General features: G+C 38.0%; 1 protein-coding gene across 1 annotated transcript; it reads right to left on the bottom strand.

The window, feature by feature from the left end:
- Window positions 1-6,667: 6,667 nt before the first annotated feature.
- IFNG (interferon gamma) lies at window positions 6,668-10,923 on the bottom strand. The gene is made up of 4 exons (XM_036118644.2): window positions 10,810-10,923; window positions 9,578-9,646; window positions 9,300-9,482; window positions 6,668-6,802 (listed from the first exon to the last, which is right to left on the bottom strand). Exons 1-4 carry the CDS (start codon window positions 10,921-10,923, stop codon window positions 6,668-6,670), a joined length of 501 nt encoding a protein of 166 aa, XP_035974537.1.
- Window positions 10,924-18,480: the final 7,557 nt, after the last annotated feature.

Here is an 18,480-nt window from a genome sequence, read left to right on the forward strand (position 1 = left end):
TTTGCCTGTCCCTCCAGATTTTGTGGTGGCAATTTGTCCTGCAAACTCAGTTCTCTGACGGGACCAAGAAAAGTCATCAATTTTCAATTTTCCCAGCTTTTTCTTATTCTAAGGACTAGAGTAACAACTTCCGAGCTCTTCACATGTCAGAACTGAAACTGGAAGTCTGCCATGATTTTTTTTTTTTTAATCACAAGCAGCTTGGTGTGTGAGGACTCAGCTAGAATATTCAAATGTTTAGAGCTGGAATCATTTGAAGGCTTATTCACACACATGTCTGGTGATTGATATTGGTGTTGGCTGGAAGCCTCCTGGGACTGATGGCTAGAACATCTTCACGTGGCTTCCCCATGCAGCCTGAATTTCTCAACATGATAGTGGGTTCCAAGGGCAAATGTCTTGAAAGGTGGTGGTGGGGGGTGGGGGGGGAGAGGTAGAGGGGGTGATGGGGAGAAGCCAGGGAAAAGCTGCATCCTAGACTTGGAAGTCACAAAACATCACTTACATACACTCCACTAGTAGAGGAAGTCACAAGCTCATGCCCCAGCATTTAGGGGAGGGACATATACCTCACCTCTCAGTGGGAAAAATGTCAGTCCCCTTGTAAGAATAGCATGGGAATAGAGTAAATATATAGATGTGGTCATCTTTGGAAAATTCAATTTGTCACATGTATATATGGGAATTCTAAGTTATCTAGTGTGATTGGAACAAAATAAGTCAAGAATTTTAGGACTCACCAGCTTGTGACTCTGAAATAATCTCACAGTGGCTTTTTCACATTTTTTTATTTTGAAACAATCACCAACTTATGGAAGAGTTAGAAAAGCTTTTTGTTCCCTAAATCGTGTCAGAGTAAGTTCCTGACTTGATGGCCTATCACCCCTGAATACTTTAGTGTGCATTTCCCACACAAAGACATTTCCTACCTAATCATGATGCAACCATGCAAACCAGGAAGCTTAAAATGATGTATTACTACCATTTCATCTTCAGACCCCATTCAGTCTTCACAAGTTGTTCTAAAAATGCTTTTTATAGCTAAGTGATCCAGTCTAGAATGTGCATTGCATATAACTGTCATATCTCTATAATCCCTTTCAGTATAAAACTGTTTCTCAGTCCTCAGTATTTCCTTAACTTACATAACCTTGATACTTTGAAGACTGCAGACCAGTTATTCTGTAGAATATTCCTCAATTTGTGTTTGTATAATGTTTTCTCATGATTAGAATAGGTTATGCATCTTTCACAGAGATACCACAGAAGATAAGCTGTGTTCATTTCATTTCATCCTATCATGTAGCAACACCTTTCATTTATCCCATTATTAATGATGTTCACCGTGCTGTAATTCATGTTGCCTCCCTTGGTAGGCTGAATAATTACCGCCCCCCCAACACACACACAAAGATGTCTATATCCTAATTCCTGGAATTCTTGAATGCTACTTTACATAGCAAAAGGAAATTTTCAGATATGATTAAGTAAAAATCTTGAGATGGAGACATTATCCTGAATAATCTAAGTGGTCCAAATGTCATCACAAGGGCCCTTAAAAGAGGAAGGTAGGAGTGTCAGAATGAGAGAGAAAGATTAGAAGATGCTAAGCTGCTGGCTTTGAAGAAGGAAGAGGGGGCCACTAGCTAAGCAATCCAAAATGATGATAACAAATGAGTGTTATTTTAAGCAACTAAGTTTATAATCATTTATCACGACAGCAACAGAACTAATATACTTCTCATCCCTTCTTGAACATTCCCCATATTCTTCTGGTCTCTAATATCTTCCAAACCAGACTTTTTCCCTACATGTACACCCTTCTCATCTTGCTTAGAATTTGACTTCCCATAGTAGACAACTGCAGATGCCTACTTTACTCTGATGCACCTAATTGCTTTAGGATTATATTGTTCAAGATGGGAAGGGGCAGGAAAAGTGAGGAGAAGAGGAAGAAAAAGAAGAGGAAACTTCATTGATTCTTTTTTTTTTTTACATTTTTAATTGTTATGTTAATCACCATACATTACATCATTAGTTTTTGATGTAGTGTTCCATGATTCATTGTTTGTGCATAACACCCAGTGCCCCATGCAGAACCTGCCCTCTTTAATACTCATCACCAGGCTAACCCATCCTCTCACCCCCCTCCCCTCTAGAACCCTCAGTTTGTTTTTCAGAGTCCATTGTCTCTCAAGATTCGTCTCCCCCCCCCTCCGATTTCCCCCCTTCATTCTTCCCCTCCTACTATTTTTTTTTTCTTAACATATATTGCATTATTTGTTTCAGAGGTACAGATCTGTGATTCAACAGTCTTGCACAATTCACAGCACTCACCATAGCACATACCCTCCCCAATGTCTATCACCCAGTCACCCCATCCCTCCCACCCCACCCCCCACTCCAGCAACCCTCAGTTTGTTTCCTGAGATTAAGAATTCCTCATATCAGTGAGGTCATATGATACATGTCTTTCTCTGATTGACTTATTTCGCTCAGCATAAACACCCTCCAGTTCCATCCACGCAGCAATGTCCACAATAGCCAAACTGTGGAAAGAGCCAAGATGTCCATCAACAGATGAATGGATAAAGAAGATGTGGTATATATATACAATGGAATATTATGCAGCCATCAAAAGGAATGAGATCTTGCCATTTGCAACTTCATTGATTCTTAGTGCTTCCTACCAATTGCCTAATTGTCAAAAGCACCCTGCCAGTAAATGTGTACCAGCTATCTTGGGGAGTCACTAACGGTGGGACTTTATACAAGTGGGTTCTCCTATTCCAGGCCTGGGCTGCTGCCCCTGCTGCCCATGAGCCAAAGGAGATGACTGCCCCTACAGTGCTGTCCCCAAGTCCCTTAATCTAAAGCACAGGCTATCCTTTCTCCAAGCCCCGTAGTACTTCTTAGACTAGGTATGCACATAATGGAGGAAACATACAATAGAGAGAATAGTTTATAACTACTGCATAGGCCCACTCAAGTTCTCTTACAGAGTCTTCTCTCTGTCTCATTGCCAGCCTCCATCATATCGCCTAATACAGTCTATATCACTCCATGTCTCAAAGCCGCACCAAACTAACACCAACTTCAGAGAGGGGGATGGTTTATGTAGCCCTAAACCAAGGCCCACCTCCTGGGGCTTCATTTCCCATTTCATGATTAATCACTTCTCAAGACAATGGACAGTTGGAACTTCTCCCTTTCCAAAGAGGTCTGGTCTGCTTCTTTGGTCCAAACAAGATAATCTCACAGTAGTCCTCCATCTGTAGATACCATAAATTTGCATCAATCAATCTTAAGTACTAATGAGTGGAGACACCAACAACAGTTCATTATCAGTTGCAGCTGTGCCAAGAGCAGCCTATTTTCTTTTCAATCTTGCCTCATCAAGATTGAAAGTTTTGGAATCAGGTTTCACCCACTGTTACTTGGCTACCCAATAATCAAAATAACGACCACTGATTATTGTCAAGGACTAAACTGACTCCTTTAAACCAACTATTTCACTTAACTCATCACTATTTCCTACTGTTGTGAAAGGGTTAAGTGAAATAGTTAAGAAGGAAGACCCAGGCACCTACCCCTTTCTGTCCTTGACACTCACAACCTTGCCACCAAAGCCAGCAAAACTAATCTCATTATATCCATTATCCTTGTTTATGTCAGTGATCATAAGAAGTCCAAGACTCGAAGTCCAAGACTCACAACACATCCTTATGTACCTCCCCTTTTATGACTTCCCCTCCTACCCCTACTCACTGGGTCTTCTGGAATTCACAGTCCAGCACCAACTAAATCCATCACTCCTCAACTTCCTCATACTCAAAAGATAAACCGATTTTCCCCTAAGGACACTGCTTCCCCTTCATCCCCTTCAACGATGGCTGGTTTTCTCTCTCTTATCTTTCAGGCCTGGAGGTGGGGCAGATATCCTTTCCTTCTAATCATTTCCTCACCCTCCTTCAGCAACTGGATATATTCCTTCCCCTCTTGAACCAGCTCAGAGTTTATCACCAATTTACTATCCCCATGACCTCCTTGTCTTCTCTTCTTCTGTCCTACTTCCTTGGCCAAATTAAGTCTGCTAAATGTAACTCTCTGCCTACTCTATATCTTCACTCACAGCTCTATATAGATGGAGAAAAACACTCAGTTACACCGACTGATGTCCCTTAACTTCATGAAATGTGGACCTCAAGCGGGTCCTTAAACCTGCCTGGCAATCCACATTGCACTCCCTTGATTTGTCTGCTCTTCCCAAGCCTCCAATACTTCCTCTGTAAACTTCAGTCACCTCTTTCACTGAGAAAACTTTAAACAACTAGCTAAAATTTCCAAAACTTCTCACCATTACATTTAGCCACCTGTCAAAATCAGAATCCACATAATCTACCTTCTCACCTATTAATAACAATAAGCTTTCTATTCACCTGCCTAAAGCCAGTTCCTCCTGTGTCCTCAGTTACCTCTCTTACTTAGTCATGGAACCACTCTGCAGGTCTCCCCTCTCTGTCCTACATCATCTATTATTTTTTCCTTAGTTAAATCATTTCCATCAATGCATAAATAAGCAGTTTATTCTCCCATCAAAAGCAACAACCAAAAAATTTAAAACTTCTTTTGATCGCTCTTATCTTGACAGCTACCCTTTCCTTTGCTCTCCTTTGCAGCAAAACTTCTAAGAAGAGTTATTCATGTTTGTCGTCTCTAATGTCTCTCTTAATCCCCTTGCAACCAGGCTTTCAACCTCACCTACATCAAAATTGCTCTTGTCCAAGATCAACAATGGTCTCTGTGTTGCTGAATCCAGGAGCCAGTTCTCAGTCCTCATCTGACTGGACCTATCTGCACTTGACAACATTTATTCCTGAAACACTTTCTTCACTTGGCTTTCAGGATGTCTCACTTTCTCAGTTGTCCTCTTATTTCACTGGCCATTTCTTTTCAGTCTCCCTCACTGGGCTCTCCTTAGTCTCTTACTGATGGCATGCCTGGAGACTCAATCCTTGCACTCCTCTTCACTCTATAAACTCATGACCTTCATGAGTTCACATGGTATTAGGTCTTTAAATACCCTCTCTGTGCCTCAACTCCCAAATTTATGTCAATTGTCCAGACTTCTCACCCAACTCCAGACTAATCTAGCCAGTTGCCTCCTCAGCACCTCCATTTAGGATTCTAATGGACACCTTAAACTTTTTATTCAAAATTGAACTGACTTTCCTTCCCAGATCTGCTCACTCCAGTTTCCCCATTTAAACCTCTAGACCACTCACTTGGCCTTACTTATAGTTTCCCAATTCCCCCATCCTGCTTTACTTTTTTTGCATAGCAACTAACACCTTCTAACATGCCTTGCAATTTACTAATATTTTATGTATTTGGTTTATTATCTGTATCCCCCTGGCTAAATTTTAAATTCTTCAAGGGCAGGGATTTTTGTCTGTTTTGTTCATGATGGTTTCTTAAATGCCTAGAACATCACCAGGCACATAGCAGTTGCTCCAATAAATATTTCTTGAGTGAAAGAATGAACTTTCACCACAATATTATGAGGAAGGCACAATTCTTCTTCTTTATCACATGAGGAAACTGGAGCTTGGAATTCATTAAAAGTTATACTACCTGTAATGGTGGGACCAAGATTCCAATCCAAGCCTCTCCCCTTAGAGCTCACACTCCCTATTCCATACCCAGTCATACCAAGGTAGACAGAGGAGATGGGGTATACCTAAGTAAAGGATGCAATAGGGAGTTGACGAAGTGGTAGAAATAAATCTTTGTGTGCCACGCTAAACAATTTAGACCACTTTCCGTGGCAGAATCTCTGAAGTAAATTGGTAACATGATTAAATTCATATTTTGGAAAGATAGCTCAAACAGCTATCAGATGGAGCAGGGGAAGCCAACAAATTGCCAGTGGAGAGAAATACCATATTTGGGGCTTCATTCAAGTCTAAGATTTCCACAGCTAAAGAATGACTTTCTTCCTACTAACTCATTAGAGTGTAGTTAGTTCATGTACCCCAGTCCTCACTTAGAAAAAGTCTGACACAGCACGAATCATTATGAAATTATACTTTATTCATATATATTAAATATTGATAAACTAAACAAATTAATTACTTTCCATTTGGGTACAGTCATAGTTGTCAGTGGTATTCTGAAGCACCAGGCATGAGAAGAAATGCTGTGTTCTTAATCAGGAGACAAGTTGTATCACCTGACACATTCAAGTGGTATCTGACATGCCATTAGAGCAGTGGCCCATAATGCAGACATGTTCCCAAATAGGCAGGGACTGGATGGCATCATTTCCTTTATAAGTGCTCATGGTATCAAGTGAAATAAATGCACACCCCACAGGGTCTTACTTAAATCGGCTGCCTACTTGGTCCCTGAGATTAAGCCTTGAAATCACAGTCTTGCCTAGTTGGTCAGAATAAAAAAGGGAAGGGGTTGAGTGAAATAGTCACAGGATACAGGAATTATAAATAAGACATATATTAATAGTCATTTTCATTACATAAAAATTGCTATTATAAATACTTTGATTGATGAGTCTAAAAATATATTCTTCATATAAATAATGTAAAATATTAAATATTAATAAATAGATTTAGATTTAAAAATTCAAATATTGCGGGCAGAATGACCATTATTTCGATGCTCTGCGGCCTCGAAACAGATTCTGACTCCTTTTCCGCTTCCTTAGGTTAGATCTTGGTGAGAGATCATTCATCACTTTGATGAGTTCATTTATCGCTTTGCGCTGGACCTGCAGATCATTCACCTATTGGGAAAGAAAGCAGCAAAATTAATTCCAGGCATACAAGCCATCAGGATATTATGCTATTAATATAATGAAAATGGAAGTATTCCTTCAAAACAAATGGTTTTCACTGGCAGTATATTACCTTAATATACAATGGTGGTTTCTTCACTTATTAAGACTAAAGTTATAAATAAATTGCCAGTTATGCTCTAATATGATGGGGTACATGATATATCCTCAAATTTACTGCCATAGAATTCTCAAAATTGTATAGTGAGAAGAGTCTTGAAGTGGAGTGACAAAAAATGTGGGTTTGAATCCTGTGTGTAATAACTGACTTTGAGCCAGTCACTTGACCTCTCTGAACCTCTGTTTTCTCATCTAAACAATGAGGAGATTATTTCAATCATCTCTAGGGTCCCTACCAATTCTACCCATCTTGCACTTTAATTAGTCTTTGCTTTCAGTATCAAATGAGTTACTATAGGTCAATGTTCTCACCTTTGGTGTATAGCAGAATAACCTGGAGACCCTAATGAAGAACTCAGATCCACATGCGTGAAGTCAGAGAAAACCCAGGCAGTTGTGTGGTCACTAAGCTCCCCAGGTGATTCTGTTACTCACCAAAGTTTGACAACCACCAATAGAGGTTCAGTACTTTGTAAACACCAAGTCTAAGACAGATGAATACTGTAATTTCTCATTTTCCCCCAATTTGGTCAGTTTCATCATTTCCACAATGGGATTAAAAATAAACACTAATCATATTCATATGGCAATAAGCAATTACTGGCATAAACTTTTAAAATTAGGAATTGCAGCAAATTTCCCTGCACCTTTCTATCCCAGCAAATTGAACTATTTCCTCACTCTAACCCACAGGACCATTTAGGTGAATTCACCGTTAATAAAATGGGGACCATTTACTTTCATCTTGGCTCTGCCACTATGTTTCTTTCTAATACTGGAAACACTGCAGCCACCTTGCTACTCTTCTGAATAACTAGAGGGATTCTAGGCTTCAGGACTAATTATTAAAAAGCATAACATTCTTAAATATTAGCAATTGAGCCGAAGGAGACAATGGTTGAGAGCTCACTCAAAATCGCCCATCATGAAGCAGGAGGCTTGGAGCTTCCAGAAGGATGGGACCCACAGATTTTTTTCAAGGCCCAGTTACAGCAAAATAGGGAAAAGTTTCTACCAGCTGTGATAAATTTTACTTTCCAGTGGTCCGAGTATCACCAAGAAACCAAGAGACTCATCTAGGACTGAACGGCAAGCCAGGGGCAACCCTGGATCAGGAACAAGTGCTTTTTCAGTCTCTAGCCTGGGGCCAGAGGGGATCCACTGACCATTGGAAAACACTATCAGTGGAACATAGTAATGTTCTTAATAATTTTCCAAACCACTTTTGTACCATCTAACATACTCGCGACTAGAAAAATCCTGAAGAACAAGCACTTATCTGATCTGAGAGGGGTGAGAGGCAGGCCAGGAAGAATGACAGCCAGCCACCACACATTCTGAGAGGACAAGTCATCATAAGACCCCGCCCTTTCTCATTCAAATTTTGTACATCAAAGCCAAACCCAAAGGAATCTAGTGGCCTTTGTCTCCTAGATAAAATTTTGGAAAATGTGATTTATCTTTACGCTTCAAAGTTATCTTTCAGCTTCTGGAAGCCATAACTTTAAAGATTCAAGGCAGTTTCATGAGCTAAGGCTTGAGAAGTTAAGGCTTTCTCCAGCTAAGATAGCTAAGTATCCAAAAATTGATAGAACAATTTCTTCATAAGGTATAAATTCTATTTTCTTTTCTAAAAACAAACACTCTTGCTGCTACTTGGGCTATACCATATGAGAGGTTGACCAGAGCCTGGCAAGAAAATATGCCTAGTGCCTTTTCAAAAACCAGAGTTTTTTGCTATCTCATTCTCTTTTTCTATGTATGGCATGGTACAGTTTTAGAGCCAAGGATACCAAAGAAATTAGAGTGAACCCAAAAGCCTCCTTTCAGGATGAGGAAACGGAGCTCTAGGCAAGCCTGTGATTCATCTGAGGTCAAAAGGCTCCTTGGTGGCCAAGGTGGGAGGAAGGCAAAATTCCTCTCCATTCCCACCCCCACACCCCACTCTTTCCATTAAGACCTGCCGTCTCCCAGTCAAAGCAGGAGAATTTCCATCACACAAACAAGGAGCAATGAGAGAAATGCTTCTCAATACTCCCCTTGGCTCCTTCACTACTTCCTCCTCACTGGATTTGTCCATTCACCTGTCTCTGCACAATAGACATAATGCCAGCATTGCCCTCCCAATCACAAAATTAAATGATTTCCATACTGACTTGGCAAAGTCACCCACAAGCGCAAATGGAATTACCAAGGAGGAGTTTGGGCCATGGGTTCATTTCATAGTTTTAACAACTGTACCCAGTAGCTGATCTACTTTCTGGAAATTCAGTATTTTGCAAGAGCCTCTGCAATGAAACCAAAGAAAGAATTAAGATCAACTCACGGGAATTTGAATCAGCTTAAGGAAGTCATCCCGCTTACTGTTGCTGCTATTGAAGAACCTGACAAGCATGTCTTCCTTGATGGTATCCATGCTCCTCTGAATGATCTGATTATCTTTAAAGTTTTCAAACAGTTTCAAGTAGAAGGAGACTATTTGGCTTTGAATGATTGTTTTGTCACTCTCCTTGGAAGAAAAGAGCACAAAGAAAGGTTGCTATGAATTTATGCACCAGAAAATAAGCAACAGGAAAATCAGCCAAGTGAAAATATTCAGCTTACCTCTCTCCAGTTCTTCAAAATATCTAAGAAAAGAGGCCCACCGTCTGCTACATCTGGATTACTTGCATTCTAAAAAAAAAGAAAGAAAAATGGTTTACAATTAGTCCATTAATTTCCCTAAAAATGTACTTCAAGTTTTATTGCTGACAATATCCGCTGATTTTCTTTTCAACCCTATTTAGTAAAGCTGTTATGTTGGATCTAACCAAAGACTATCACACCATTTTAGCTTCTTATTTTCTAGTATAGCCCTTAAGTTGCAATATCATAAATGAACTCAACAAGGCCAGTGATACTTCAATTGTCCCAAATAACTGTAGTAGGAAAAGGAAGTATTTTCAAGCCTAGTAAAAAAATCAGCAAAATCATCTCACTATAAAATACTGCCCCCCTATGGTACTGGTCTCCATAACATCTACTCGTGCACTCCTATATGGTATTATCAGCTTTAAAAGATAATTCCAAATGTGTGTGTGTGAGAGAGAGATTGTTTTGATGACATGAGAATAAAAAAGCTTGTGAATGCTTGAATATAACAGCTCCAATTATAATAGCTACATTTGGGACAAATGATAAAATATTTAAAATGCAAAAATGATTTTAATTAACCATAAATAACATTTTTTAGAGCTCATAATAAAACCAAACAAAAATTTTAATATAAGCCAGATTATAACTCCTACAAAATCTCAACAAGTGACTGAGTTCAAGAGTAATTCATAGATAACATAGAGAGCAGTAGAACTTTAAAACCACTTTTTGGAGAGAAACATCTATAATTTTTTTAAGCCCAAACTTGAAGGACTTCACATTGTTTAATTGATCAGTTCAGATTACCGTGTTTAATGCTAATCTTGACCTTTTATTGTCACCCCTGTAGTACTCTAAAGTCAGAAACTAATAGCTAGTCTTTATTTCAATATACATACTACTTGACAACTGAATGGATTCTCGCCACAAAATTATCAACACCATTGTGCTTTATACCCATATTATTCCCATCTTTTGGAAGATTAGCAAAAGCCCCCTAAGTCTCTATAGCAAGTTGAGCAGAGGGTAAAAGCAATATCTAGATCATTTAGTTAAAAAATGCATCTAGTAAACAGTCAAAATAACACCAAGTCTTCTCAAGATGACTATGGCCTAGAGATGGCAGCGTATCATAGAGACAACTCCCAGTCAACATTCAGTCATTTCAACCACAGCAAGTGTTATTAAAAGGTCATACTTACAAAATATTCCTTTAGGTTTTCTATTTCTTTAAAAAACATGGCCTGACAGTAATAGCCAGAAGAACACAAAATCACGCAAAGCTGAAAAGCTAAGATATAGCTTGTAAAATTCATTGTTTCGTAGGTAGGCCGGAAGTAGTTGAAATCAGTAGCTTAAGTTGATCAGATCCAGAGGTTAAGGTTAAGTTGATCAGGTCCAGAGGGCTTAGCTGATCTTTCTTTTCTAATAGCCGATCTACAGACAATCAGAAAAATGTACTGCATCTCCTTCTGCTGCTGGTATTTATACTGAGTTGAAGTCCTCAGGATTACGTATTTTCACAAGTTTTTTTTAGATGAGATGGTGACAGATAGGGGGAGATGCTAGTTTGTATTAATAACTATGGTTTTGTGGCATTTTGGTGTTGTAGTTAGAGTTTCCTTTCAACTCCTTGGGTCTTTTGACGATGAGACAGACCCATTATGCCCACCTGTGCCATTCTTGTGGCATCCTTTGAAAGCACTTTTACTTCACACCATCCAGGGATTGGAAACTTTTGTGTACTTCCATCCTTTGCCCTTGTAAATTGTTGAGTCGTTATCCACAGAGCACATTGATTATTTGTTTGTGGTCAGGAGCAAGTAAAAAAGGAAATTCTAGGGGAGCTCAAACCTTTACAAAAGGGGGTGCCTTTTAAAATTTTTCTTGCAAATGACCAGAAAGCAAGGAAAGAGTGTGGTTAAAAGACCAAGGTGGTAAGGAAGTCCTTCATCAAAGTTGGTTAGTAAAATATCTACCACAAATTTGCATTGTTCTAGACCAACACTGTCCAATAGAAATAAGAAAAGAAGAAGAAAAGTAAAAAGAAACAGGTAAAAATAATTTGCATTTAAATATGTTGCATTTAATCCAATATATCCCAAATATCATTTTAATATGTATCAACACATAAAATTATTTTACCTTTCTTTGTCATACTAAATCCTAGAAATCCAGCATGCATTTTATACCTACAGCACATCTCAATTTGGACTAGTCATATTCCAAATGCTCAATAGCCACATGTGGTTAGAGGCTTCCCTATTGAACAATGTAGCTCGGATGATCAATTGTTCCAAATAACCATTAATAATGGAGAATCCTTTTCTTTTATTTTTTATTTCTTTTCCTTCCACATACCAAAAAATAAAAAAGTAGGATTCTTTCTCCTCCCTCAGTAATTCATTTATGAAGTAAAACACTCAGAATGGTACAGAAGGCCCTCCACACTTTGGTTCCAGCCCACATTGTACTTCAACATGCACTCTAAATCATCTGGAGTATTGTGTTATGGATGCAGACTTGAATCCTGGTTCCATGACTATCTGGCTATGTGATTTTGAGGAAGCATCTTAACTCTTCTAAGACTCAGTTTCCTTGTCTTTAAAAGGGGACTAATTTTAGTATCTCCTTCCAGACTTCAGCGGAAAGTTAAATCACTTGATACACATGAAGCGCTAAGAATTTTGCCTGGCATGCAGTCAGCACCCAGTAAGTTACCTATTGTTTTTTAGGCAGGTTAGATGACCAGTTGTTCCTAAAAAGAACACACCTTGAACCTTTGCTTATGCTATTCCTTTGGCCTTGAGTTCCTTCCCCCTCATCAGCCCCTCCGAGTGGTACCCATCCATCCAAGCCTAGCCTAGAAACCATTATCTCCATAAGTTCTCCCCAAATTTCCTTATTAAAATTAACTTTATATCCTCCAGTATTTTATAGGCCTAGCACTTGCTTCATAATTTTTTAAGAGCCCTGGCCCCTCATTCTCAGAGTTACTCAGGTATTATCTCCCCTGTTAGACCAAGTTCCTTAAAACCAGAAATTGTTGTATTGCTTCTGTAACCCTCTTTTGTTCCCTGAAAGCACTTTAACATATACCCATAGACAGCTATGAATAAATGTGAATCTGAATGCTTACTTGAAGATCTACTCTGAGTTCTTTTCCCTCAATTTCTCATCATAATACTGTCAGACCTAAGCTGTAGGAAACTGGTTTTTAATTAAATGGGATTTATGGTCAATGTGATGCTATGCCTCTTTAGCCAACTTTTGCTTACTGGGACCATCTCATGTATTATTTTATGTGCAAAAGGCCAGAAAACTCTTTGAGGGGGCTATCTTCCCAAAGAATAAACAAGATCAAAACCTATCTGTGAGACAAAAGTCTCATGTTAAACAAGTGAAAAGTATAGAAATTACAATGCTGGCTACAAAGCTCTATTGTAGGTCTCCTCAAGAAAAAAAATACAGCCCAGATAATGTGCTCACAGAGTGACATAGTGGCAAGAAAGCCTTATCAGAACCTTGGGACACTGCAGGCACTCACCACCATCTAGGAAACCAATGGCCAAACTTCTAGGTACTGAAAGGAATATTCCCAGCTTTCTGAAAAGGAGTTAAGATTGGTTTTGCCCATCCCTTGATTTATCCACTGAAATATGGTGTTGGGGGTGAGGAGTTAAGAGCAGTGGGGGGCCATAATTGGGAATTATACATTATTTGGGTGTTTGTAAATTGGGTACGCCTATTCAAAATTACAGATCTATATTAAGAATATGTTTACAATATGGTCAGATATTTGCAATTAGTAACTACATAACTAAAATCCAGCCTCTAATATCTTGATAACATGACCAAGCACAGCACAGAAATATGGAATTAGGGAGATTATCTATGGTCTATTCTCTCACTTTTTAGATTTGTAAATCAAGACCCAGAAAAATAAAGTGATGTGCTTAAATTCATTCAACTGGATAATGTAGAGCCAAGTCTAGAACCAAGATCTTTTCCCTAATCTACCTGTGCCCTAATCAGTCAATATCCATTAAGATTATTGTATATGTCTCCAACTGTGTTAGATATGTGAATTCAAATAATTACATCCTATCAGGTTTGGTTTCTGGGATTTTTTTTTCTGTAGAATTTGTGAGATAATAGTCATTCTTTAATTTCTTAAAAAATAGTAAGACTTAAATAAAAGTTTTAAAATTCTCAGACATCCCATCAGGCCCAACTTGACGGACATGAGACTACATGGACATGAGACACAATCTATCAAGAATCTGTACTTGGAACAGCCTACATTTAGTTTAAATGCTCTTTTGTTACCTTTTTAAAATTCCTAATAATTTTTTAACAAGGGGCTCCATTTTCATTTCACACTGGTTTCTGCAAATTGTGTAACCGGTCCTGTATCCCAGGCTAGAATTTAATCACATTTAATTAGATTTTCATCTTTTGACATATGATTCTTTGGTTCAGAATGTTGTCACTACAATAGTATTTCCTTTTGTGATCTTTTCCTGTCTTGTCAACTTTACCAAAGAAGACATTTCTCTCTCTTTTCTGCCTGTAAAACACCTTATGTTACACATGCAAACTAGAGGTTTCACACCTTGTTGGTTCAGCCAACACTGAGACTGCAGAATAATTCACCACCAAGATATCCTTTAAAAGTTTTACAAACCCATCAGGAGCCCAAGTGTGACCATATTACTAAAACAAAGGGGCTGAAAACTTTCTTTTTTCTTTTCAGCTAGACTTTCTTTCTGAAAACTGGCTATGATTATGCATTAGGCGTCAGCAAGATTTTTGATCGTATCTCATGCTCTCCTCATTCTTAACTGAGTAGGTAATCGTAAGACAAAATTTACACCTTGGTTACCCTTTTTCCTCTGTGATCAGCAGTCATATCCCTAGCACTCACAACCAAATTATCTCATCCAGACTTTGGTGTAGATTTCTTCCACCGAGTATGAGTCAATATTGGATCTATGCCCCCACGCTATTTTGACTCCCGGAACTCCTGACATCATGCAAAGTGAGCCTATGAGCCTACGGAAGAAGAATGACATACAGAATGGAAGTCCATGCGGAGTCAGATTTTCCCCACAATTTGACTCATAAAATCCCGTATGTTAGAGTTTTCTGAATCCCCCTTTTTCTTTCATGCCGTCTAGGCAACTTTGAGAGGAGGTTCAAAGAATATAGAAGACACTAATGTAACACAGTCATCGGCTCACAATATTCTCAATTGTAAATCAGATGGGACTGTGCATTGATAACCTAGAGATTAAGGCCATGCTTGGAAGGTTGTGTTTTTATTCCACAAGGAATTTTAAAGCACCTATTAAGTGCCAAGAACTATGATTGGCACAGGGAAATCAAAGAAAGATGAGACAGCTCTGTTGTGAAAATATTTGTTATAGCCTAATTTCAATCAATTAGTAAGTCTTTATTGAGCACCTACTATATGCCTATAGTTTTAGGGGTTACAAAGAAGTTAACAGTGAGACAATCTAGTAGGAGCATATGTCACTGCTTTGGTAACTAGGATTGATTCCTCCATTCTGGATACTGAGTATGTATCCATATTGTCCTTCTTTTCTCCATGTGTATCTTTCCTGGGAGGTGAGGGGGGTTATACAGTAGAAGAGGACTGGTTATTGTGCCATGCCTGACATATGCATTGCATTCTCTCCTCCTGTATCTATGGCAGGTATTACTAGTCAATCATGGCATTCTTTCCTATGTCAAAGCTTAAATTTAACCCCTGAATCCTCTTCAACACTGAAGTCTATGTAGGTACTGCCAATTCATTAATGTTTCATTACCTATTTTCCTTCTTGGGACTAAGCTTCCTTCTTGTTGTTATGCTTCTTACCTAGATTTGCTAGATGAATTCTTTCAAATTGCAAAGAAGTAAAAGACATTATCTCTTGCTCCGAGAACATTAGTATTAGAGAAAATCATTACAACCCATGAAGTAATATAGGGCAAAAATCTTTGGCCTACCAGGAAGGAGTCTCAAGTTCTGGTCCTAGATATGCTACTGGTATGATGTGGAATTTTAAGCAAAGACTTTACTTGTGCCTTACATGTCAGCTATATCATCTTTGAAAGAAGACTTGGATCCAATGAACTGTGTTTTCTTCCATTTCTAACATTCTATTTTTCTATGACTATGATTTACAAAGAACATAAGACATTACTAAGAAATAAGGTACAAATTCCAACAAACTTAGGAATTCAAAGAGAAATAATTATCTGAATGATGGAAAAGTTGAGGAATTTCGTCAGGGGCTCGTGTTCTGAATTTAAGGAGAATTTGAGGTTTGAATTTGAACTGAGCCTTGAAAGATATATAGAATTTGTAAGGTCAGATAAGGAATAACTCTTCACAGTTTGTAGTTAATCCTAAAGGACATGTGCTTCTTTTCCCAATGATGCCTACAATGTGAGTTGTCCTCCAGGTGGTCCCTAAAAATGGCACTAAGCTTTGAAAACATGCATTTTTCCAAAGGAGACATACCTTTCTATCTCTCATCATAAAAGTTCCATACAGCACATTTAGATTTTCCCAAGGCTATGTGGAGGGGGAATTCTGAATCCATAATCATTCAATAAATAATAAGTATTTTAAACCAGGGTTTGATGAGTCATTATTACTGTGTCCTTAAGTCTTGAACCAATTCATGAAGTACCTGAACCAAATTCCCATCTGATGTTTTTAAATGGAAAGTCTTTCATGCTCATAAAATTAAGTGGGATCTTTTAAATAAAAAACCAGACAGTCCAGAAGAGCATAAGAAAATAAAAAACCATCTATGATTTTACTACCCATAAGTAAATACTGTTAGCATTTTAGTACAGATTCTTCCATTTTTTTTTTCTATATACTTATCACAGTGTCTGGCACAAAATTATTCCTCAATAAACTAATGTGGGGTAATTAAATATGAGGAAAAATAATGCAGTGTTTAAGCCCAAAGGCTCTAGAATCAGGCTGTTGGTTTCAGTCATGACTTGGATCCTCACTCTCTATTAAGTTGAAGTGAGTTATTTAATTTCTCTGTGTTCAGTTTCCTCATATATAAAAAGGTGATATAAATTGTAGCTGTCTTGAAGGATTTCATGAGTATAAATTAGGTGTAATAGTGCAATACCTGACACATAGTAAGAGCTGAATAAATGTTGGTCAACCTTACTTACATCTTCCAATACCCAGATCTAATCATCTTCCTGACACGTGGGACACTTCACAGCCTCTTACAGTTAAGTGGGATCTTGTGACTTTTCCTGGCCAGTCTATTTTAAGTCTATGTGTGTGTGTGGCCAAAGGCTGAGCCCCTGGGAAGACTTCTAGTTCTCTCTTCCCTTGCTACAGTGATGGTGGAGATCATATGTTTTTGGAGATGAAACATGGAAGATCAAATACATATGTTACTTCTACTTTCTTTCATAATGCCAATAATAATAATACAGGAATAAAGCATCTATAAATCCTCAAAGACAGAAAGAATAAGACACCAGCAGATGAGAAATGTCAATAAAGTTATAAAAGATGGACAGAGGTTGAGCATGTGATAATTGACTTCAACTTTAGATTTCTCCACTTTGACAAATAACTGAGCAGAGGAATTGAACAAGATGAAAATCAGTTCACGTTGTAAAAGTGCGGAAGATTCAAGAATTGGTCTATCAACAAACTTTGAAACAGGAAGTTCAGGGTAGGACTGAAAACAGGACAACTTGTTGAAATATATGTAAGATGTAGTTAGATCCCTGCCAGCCCACTCAGTCAAGCCACTACCCCTGCCATACCTTGTTTGAAAACTGAACATTTACTTTCCAGAAAGGTCCTAAATATCTAGCAGAGCTGAGAAGGAATTGTCTTGATAAGATTATGATTTAATTGAAAGCCATTATACTGAACAGTAGGACAGAATTCCAAAATGCTTACTGTCAAGCTTATAACTGCCAGGCAAGAGACTGAAAGATTTGTCTTTAAGAAAACTGATTAGCCCAAAGGAAAAGACATACTGACAGGATTTCCCCTAATGAAATATGACAGTTTCAAGCATCACCTGCTAGGATGCTTGTAAGTCAGGAAGCTCTATCTTCCTGACTTACAAGCAAATAAGGTACCCATTCCAATAATTGGGAACTTACTGTTAAACACAAAAACACAAATGACCATAAAGCACTTCAGAAAATACTGTAGGGTAAAGACAAAGTTCAAAAAAAAAATAGAAAAAAATAATAAATTCAGAGGATAAAGAGACAAAGCAGAGTTTTAAAAAAAATGAAGAGAAAAAAATCAAAAACTAAGAGAAGATTCATGAAACAAGAACATTTACAGACTAATAACCTCTTAGAACTTAAAAATATAGCAACAGAAGTTTAAAAAGCAATAGAAGGGTTATAAGATAAAGTTGAAGAACTCCTCTAGAAAGAGCAAAATGACTGAGAACTGGAAAAATACAAAGAAAATCACAAAAACTAAAGAGTTGATTCAGGAAGTTCAACACCTAAGTAATAGGAGCTCCAAAAAGAGACAGGAAAACATTAAAGGAAGAAAATTATCAAGGACATTATTTAAAAAAATTTTCCATGACTAAAAAACATTAGCTTCCAAAATGAAAAGCTTAATGAATTCACAGCAATGTGATTAAAAACAGACAGACCCCAGGCTACATTATTAAATTTCAGAGAATCTTGGATTCAGAGAAGATCCTCAAAGTTCAAGAAAGAAAAGCAGATCACATACAAAGGATGAGGAAATAGAATGTCATCTAACTTCTCAATAGCAATTCTGGAATCTAGAGGTTGATGGAGCAATACCTTCAAATATCTGATTAAATCTGATAAGT

This window comes from Halichoerus grypus, chromosome 6, assembly GCF_964656455.1.
Source record: "Halichoerus grypus chromosome 6, mHalGry1.hap1.1, whole genome shotgun sequence".
NCBI classification, from domain to species: Eukaryota; Metazoa; Chordata; class Mammalia; order Carnivora; family Phocidae; genus Halichoerus; species Halichoerus grypus.

Coding starts and splice junctions, on each gene's coding strand:
- IFNG (XM_036118644.2), bottom strand. CDS start 10,923: ATGAATTTTACAAGCTATATCTTAGCTTTTCAGCTTTGCGTGATTTTG. Junction 9,483..9,577: donor TTTTGAAGAACTGGAGAGAG/GTAAGCTGAATA, acceptor TTTTCTTCCAAG/GAGAGTGACAAAACAATCAT. Junction 6,803..9,299: donor TTAAGCTGATTCAAATTCCC/GTGAGTTGATCT, acceptor CTTTCCCAATAG/GTGAATGATCTGCAGGTCCA.